We start from the raw sequence: 7,523 nt of genomic DNA, 5'->3' as shown, positions 1-7,523 counted from the left end.
ATATATATGCACACATGTGGGGGTTTCAGAAAGTTGGCAGAAAAATTCTACTATCTTTTTAATTCCATGAGCTTTTAGAAGATTCCTATACAGGTTTTTGGGAGTCCTGGTGTGGTGCTGTGGGTTAATGTGCCAGACTTAAAAGCCATTTGAACTGCAAGGTCAGCAGTTCAAGCTCACCAGCTGCTCCTCAGAAACCCTACACAGGGTCACTATGGGTCGGAACCGACTCGATGACACTTAACAACAACAACAACAACAACAGGTAGCACATAGGAGCTCTGGTAGCGTAATGATTATGAATCGGTCTGCGAACCTTAAGGTCAGCAGTTCGAAACTACCAGCTGTTCCGTGGGAGAAAGATGAGACTTTCTGCTCCCATAAAGATTCACAGCCTCAGAAACTCTGTACAGGGTTGCTATGAGTCAGACTCCACTGCACATAACAACAAATACAGGTAGCACGCACGCCTGACTCTTAGTTCCTGTGCTCATGACAGGCATAACTAATCAACTACAGCAGTCTTTCCCATGGAGACTGGATGTGACCTCAATGTTCTTTAGGCACAATGCTGCAGGTAGTTACTAAATGAAGCCTGCCTTCTCAGTCAGCAGCAGGAGAGAGACTCCCTTTAACTGAAGTTGAATGAAGCTGAAAATGAAAGCAGTGTTTTATAAATCTACATGGAACAGCTGTTGTTAATGACACTGGATGTCCTTCATCTTTCTGAAGAAGGGCATCTTCACTTTCTTAGGGGAACCTACCCCTCACTCCAGCCAATCAGAGCACTGCATTCCCTAGCCATTATGATTGGTTCAGGAGTGGGCACATGACCCAGTCAGAGCCAATAAGGTGCTCTGGGAATTTTCTAAACTTGGGATAACACCGGAGCCTGGAGAGAAGGCAGCAGAAGGCAGAAGAGTGAAGCAGATGCCTGCTCAATGCGGGAAAACCTTGAAAAGAAGTTGCTAAGTGAAATCAGCTCATTACACAAGGGCACATTGTATGATTTCGCTGGTATAGAACACCTAGACTAGGCAAACATATACAGATTGATGTTTAGGAGTGGTGAGCAGGGAGGCTGGAGGGGACCTCGTTGTTCAGGGTGATGGAAAAGTCTAGAAGTAAATGGTAGGAATGGCTACACAAGTGACAAACACAACTAAGTCCCAAGATTCTACATGTACAGAATGTTGAAATGACCAATGTGCTCTTATGTTTTTATAGATTTATAATAATAAAGGCATGTGGTGAGGGGTCTAAACAATGAAAATACTTCAGCTCATGAAACAAAAACAGGAGATGACATCATTCAACACTGAGTTATAAGCCTACAGATTTCCTGGGGATTGCAAGAGTAAACAAACCTTCCCAATCCAAACTGTCAAGTTGATTGTGACACCCAGAAACTCTGGAGAATAGAGAAGAACTTCTCCCTAGGGTGTATGAGGCTGTAAGTCTTTACAGAGACAGACAGACTCTATCTGTCTTCCATGGAGTGGCTGACGGGTTTGAACCACCAACCTACCAGTTAGCAGGCCAGCGCTTGACCACTGTGCCACCGGAGTTCCTTTAAAAGATTTTATGGAAATCATGAGTAGTGTTAGGATATTTATCCTGGACCATACCAATGGTCAGGCTCAAATAAGTCTGACGAAAGAAGCAGACACATCTAAAATCATTTTTATAACTTGCTTGCTCACTTTTACGTGTTGCAAAAATCTGACGTAAAATTTTTCTATGCTTTTGGATAAGAACTCAATGATTGGGTCTTAGAGGGGTCACATAATAAACACCACTGATTGAAACAGAATTCATTTGCTGGGAGTGGAATTATAGGACCAAGAATTTTGCTATGGGTGCCACAGGAAAGAGGGGTAATATCCCATGTTCTAGGGAATCAGAAAGTTGTAATTACTTATTCTCTAAGCCTGGGAAAGTTCCTTTGAACTGTCTTTCCTTTTCTGGTTCACAGAGACAGCATCACCAAATTGTGCTTGGACAAAAGTCCTGAAAACAAAGTGTCATAAAACCAGCCACCTAAATTCAAAGGGGAAGAATGCAAATACTTGTAAATGCCTGGGTAAATCTCTTCTGAAAAGCTCTGATTACTGGCCTCCATATTCATGGTTTCAGGATTGGCCATCTCTGAAGATTGTTATCTTAAAAAAAAACACAAAAAGTACTCAGGAAACTGGTGTTTGTTTTTAAAGACTGCATTAAACCAACTGTCCAAGTGGTCACTGCAATCCTGTGTTGGGCCAGCGAACAGGTCTGCCACACAAGTTCCTGGCCAGTTATGGATTGTTCTCAGCATCAGCCTGTCTTCATCGGAGTTGGGAAGTGGAACTGAGGAATAGTCCAAAAGAGGCAAATGTTGCTCTAATGCTTGGAAAATAGATTTTGGTTTTCCATTTGCTTTGCCAACGTCGATCTTTGACTTCAAAGAAATAGTTTGTTGTTGCTGATAGGTACTATGGAGTTGGTTCTGACTCATGGCGACCCTATGCACAATAGAACGACACACTGCCTGGTCCTTTGCCTTCTTCATCATCATTGTCAGGTTTGAGCTGCCACTGTGTCAATTCCATCTCCTTAAGGGGCTTCCTCTTTTTCAGAGTCTCTAAGTCTCCAAGTATGATGTCATTTTCCAGGGACTGATCCTTCCTGATAGCATGTCTAAAACTCACAGGATCAAGTCTCTTCACCCTGGCGTCTAAGGAACCTTCTGGCTGTACTTCTTCCTAGATAGATCTGTTTTTTTTTTTACTATCGTTCCTCAATAACACCATCAGTCAAAGGCATCGATTCTTCTCCAGTCTTCCTTAGTCCTTATCCAGCTTTCTCATGCATGGCAGATGATTGAAAATACCATGGATTGCTTCAGGCATATCTCAGTGCTCAAAGAGATAATAATATGACTATCTGCAGATAAAGGAAGTGAGAGGTACAGCTATCTGTTTCCGCTTCTGAAGGTCATCTAGACTCTTTGTTTTAGGGCAGTTTGAGAAGAAACTGTTGTTGTTGTTGTTGTTCATCCTCCTGTCCTGACTCAGAGACCTTGTATGGGGTTTCCGAGGAGTGACTGGTGAGTTTGAATTGCCGACCTTGAGTTCAAACCGACCTTGTGGTTGAGTGCTTATCCTACAGAGGTACACCAAAATGACCTTTAAAAAATGCCTGTATTTATCAGCTCCTTCTTCTGCAGAATGTGTTGTTAAGTGCCCTCGAGTTGGTTCTGACCCATAGTGCCCCTGTATATAGGGTTTCCGAGGAGCAGCTGGTGAGCTCGAGCCCCTGACTTTGAGGTTCAAACAACTTTGCAGCCCAGCACATTAACCCACAGCACCACCCCAGGCCTGCCATCAGCCTCATAAGGCTGCTTCTGAAGGTCAAATGAAACCACGTGTGTGAAAGTGCTTGGGAGCGTCCAGCATACTTGTGGACAAGGATGTGTCTTATAAGGTGGCTATGTGTTAGTACCGACTCAATGGCACCTAACAACAACAACAACAGTGCCCTTGAGTTGATCTGATTCCTAGCCACCCTGGAGGACAGAATGAACTGTCCCAACGGGGTTTCAAGGCTGTAAATCTTCATAGAAGCAGACTGCCTTACCTTTCTCCCGCGGAGCAGCTGGTGAGTTCAAACCACCAACCTTTCAGTTGGTAGTTCAGTGCTTAGCCCACGGTGCCATAGTAGTAAACATTATTACTGTTAGAGTATCAATAGCTACTATAATTGTTGTTGTTAACCATCAAGTCGGTTTCAACCCATAGGTCCCTGTATAGGGTTTCCAAGGAGTGACTGGTGAGCTTGAACCACAAACATTGTGGTTCAAATGACCTTGCAGTCCAGCGCATTAACCCACAGAGCCACAACAGGACTCCAGCTAATATAATAGGAATACTATATTATATAATACTATTGTAAGTAGAAATACCATATATTGTTGTTGTTACGTGCTGTCGAGTTAGTTCCTACTCTTACTGACTCTGTATCTGGTTTCCACCCCATCTGAACCCTCGCTGGGACAGTCACAAAGCCCTGGGCTCTACCTGGAAGCTGACGCTGCCCACAGGCAGGTAGGTGTGATCCTCCAGCATGCTCAGGTACTCGGCCACCAAGGCAGCAGCGTGCACCAAGCACATGGCGGCCTCTGTGTAGTGTTTCCTCTTGGTGTGCTTCTCGGCCATGTTCTGGAGCCAGGTCAACCGCAGATCCGGAGACGTCTGGTAACTCTTGGCGATTCTGCAGACCGAGTGAGAAAGACTTTCACAACACCATCTCCCCACCCCCTGAGAATTCTGCAAGCTATTTAGAAAATGAGAGAAAAGGCAACCACGGATCGATCCGGTCGTTTTCACGCCATGTCTAGCTTGTTGTTGCTGGTGTTAAGTGTGGTTCTGACCCATAGTGACCGTGTTTCTCAGGAGCGGCTGGTGGGTTTGAACTGCTGACCTTGTGGTCCACCACATTATCCTGCAGCGCCACATGTGCTAAAAAAAAGTTAAAAACCAGACCCACCGCCTTTGAGTCAGTTCTGACTCACAGCGACCCTGTGTAGGGTTTCTGAGACTGTAAATCTTTATGGGAACAAAAGGCTCATCTTTCTTCCACACAGTAGGTGGTGCATTTGAACTTACAGTTAGCAGTTTGGTGCTTATTCTACCGTGCCAACAGGAAGTCTACAAAAGTTTTTGAGAGTGTCTGTCTTTATGGGGAGTCCTGGTGTGACGCTGTGGGCTAAAGCATCAGACTGCAAAGTCGTTTGAACTACAAGGTCGGTGGTTCAAGCTCACCAGCTGCTCCTTGGAAACCCTATACAGGGTTGGAATCAACTCGACGGCACTTAACTACAACAATCATTATGGGAGCAGACAGCCTTGTCTTTCTCCCAAGGAGCGGCTGGTGGGCTTGAACTGCTGACCATGGGGTTTGTAGCCTAGTGCCTGACCCACAGCAGCACCAGGGACCCTGTAGGTGTGTTGATTCTGCTGTTGTTAGGTGTTGTTCTGTTGGCTCTGACTCCTCATGGCCCTGGATAGGGGTTCTGAGACTGCTTTCTCCCAAGGAGCGGCTGGTGGGTTTGAACTGCCGACTGTGGGGTTAGCAGTTCAGTGCTTGTCCTACAGCGCTTCCACCAGTGCTTCAACATTTAGAGAAAAGGAAAAGGAAACCAAAAAACAAAAACCTTAGCAGAGTTCTGGTAGTGCAGTGGCTAAGCACTCATCTGCTAGCCTCGAAGGTGGCGGTCTGGACCCACCTCGTCTCTGAAGGCAAGAGACCAGACAACGTGCTTCAGTAAAGGTGAGGAAGGTGACAACCTAGAAAGCCGCATGGGATAGCTCTGCGCAGAAATCGACAGGACGGACAGAACAACCACCACGAAAACTTCATGGGAAAAAAAGACAGGCATTCTAGAATGATGCAGATTTTAACAGAGTGCTAGCAAATTTCTTCCTTTTCTTTTCTTTCTCTCAGAGTAGTAACAGATGACAAAATGATTTTCCACCTAAGGGTGGCCACCACAACCATTTTGCCTTGTTAAAGAGTTCTTCCTAAACCAGGACAGCAGGGCTTAGCTCTAGTCTCCAGAACAGACCATGATTTCCACAGTAAACTTCAATGGGCTTGTTTTTGAATAGGATCAAAACCGTGTAAACACGAATTGGTACAACAAAGGGGCTTTTGTCTTCGCTTTCATCCTGTGGTAGGCAGAGGATAAACCTGACGTCATGGAGGTGACTGCCACTCATGGCGCCCCTGGATGTAGAACTTTGCACCGGAGGGGTTTTTTAGAAGTGGTTGCCAGGCTTTGCTTCCGAGGCATCTATGGGTGGGCTCCGATTCCCAACCTTTTAGTTAATTAACACTTGAGTGCATTAACTAATTGTACCACCCCAGGGGATAATCCAAAGAGTTAAACATAGTGTTGTAGTTTGAATGAAGGAAATGGTTTTGAAAACATATACAAAAACCTTGTAAACTCCTATGAGGTGACCCATTCTGAATGTTTCATTTCTACCGAGTTCTACTGGATGTCATCCCCACTGCCCGGGGTCACGACGTTAGTGAGAACTCCCAGAGATTCCGGATTTGTTCGGGACGGTTTACCTGTACATGAGATCCATGAGCATCTCTGGGTCTTCCTGAAACTCCCTCATCTTCACGGTGTCGTACAGAATGCTGTTCAGATTACACAGAAGTTCCTCCACCTGCAAACATCAGAAGGACCCAAATGCTCGTGGCTCTGCAGTCCCTGGGAAGGAGCTGAATGGGATGGGAGTCGAGACAGATTCCTGAGCCCAGGTGTGAGTCAGCCCGTGGGGTCTGAGAATTAGCCCTGACTCCTGGCATCTCTGGCTCCACCTTGCTTGGGTTTAAACTGTTATAAGGTACGTTTGAGTCAGTTCTGACTCACATGTACCTCATGTACAACAGAAGGAAACCCTGCCTGGTCCGGCAGCACCCTCACAATCATTGCCATGGTTGAGTCCATTGCCATGCTGCAGACACTGTGTCTGTCGGTCCATCTCCTGGAGAGTTTTGGAACCTGGAAAGTGCTAAACCTTGCTCTGGAGCATCAGGGCTTTCTATCTCAAGAGGAGGTTTGGGCACTGTGTCTTGGGAACTTCCTGGACCTTCCTGTGGCTCAGAGTTTGGAAGCTTCTTGCTACCATGTTGGTTTTTAAAGAAGCCCACAAAGGAGCGGCTAGGGGAGCTGAAAGTTGGTTTGCAGACCCTGGTGAGGGGCTCAGCTGTGGAATTGAGGTCCTGCCCCATCTCTGTCTCACCAGCTTGCCGGGCTTCTAGACTTTCTACCAGCTCCACTACACTTACCACAACAACATTATTGACTTGTGTCTTGATATGTCTTCCTGCTGCTCAGCTGGTGCCTTTCCCACTCGCTTAAACACAATCCGCTCTTACCATTCCTCATCGCTTCCCCTTCTTCTTCCTCCCGGTGTATTTCTAGCTCAGCTTTTAATCTTGTCCTCACCAGGCAGCCTTTCCCTACGTTCTCCCGATGCTTGCCCATGACATTGGTTATTCACTGCAACCTCCGTTCTCAAACTTGCTGCAGCATTTGGTCTCTCCTCACAGACTTGGGCCTTAAGCATTCGCTGCAGTATATACGGCTGCTTCCTCATTGTTCTGAGACAATAGAGCTTCAAACAGACTGTCAGCAATTTCAAGGTGGGGACAAGCATCCACCGCAGCATCCTGAGCAGCCAGTAGGCACTTGCAGACACATTTCATGTTGTATGTGTGTATACATCATGATATGTACCGGGGGGGCTTCAAAGCATGTGGAAAATGGAACAGAAAGATAATGGAATTTTTCCATGAACTTTTGAAACCCTGACCCTGTGTGTTTCAGTAAGTGCTGTAAAGTCAGTTCAGATTCACAGCAACTCTGTATAGGGTGTCTAAGGAGTTACTGGTTGGCTTGAACTGATGACCTTGTGGTTAGCAGTCAAGTGCTTATCCTACAGCACCACACCAGGACTCCATGTGTG

At 46.0% G+C, this 7,523-nt stretch overlaps 1 protein-coding gene across 2 annotated transcripts in view; it reads right to left on the bottom strand.

Annotated features, from left to right (window-relative positions):
* Positions 1-7,523, bottom strand: part of DOCK8 (dedicator of cytokinesis 8) — a 170,155-nt gene that overhangs the window by 27,507 nt on the left and 135,125 nt on the right. For both annotated transcript variants that reach the window (XM_006863731.1, XM_006863730.1), the window contains 2 exons: positions 6,118-6,218; positions 4,059-4,251 (listed from right to left, as the gene is read on the bottom strand). In XM_006863731.1, coding sequence (XP_006863793.1) covers positions 4,059-4,251; positions 6,118-6,218 — 294 coding nt within the window. The remainder of the gene's footprint in view (positions 1-4,058; positions 4,252-6,117; positions 6,219-7,523) is intronic.

Source organism: Chrysochloris asiatica, unplaced genomic scaffold, assembly GCF_000296735.1.
Source record: "Chrysochloris asiatica unplaced genomic scaffold, ChrAsi1.0 scaffold00056, whole genome shotgun sequence".
NCBI classification, from domain to species: Eukaryota; Metazoa; Chordata; class Mammalia; order Afrosoricida; family Chrysochloridae; genus Chrysochloris; species Chrysochloris asiatica.
Note: the sequence above shows the minus strand (reverse complement) of the source record. Positions and strands in the feature narration are given on the sequence as shown.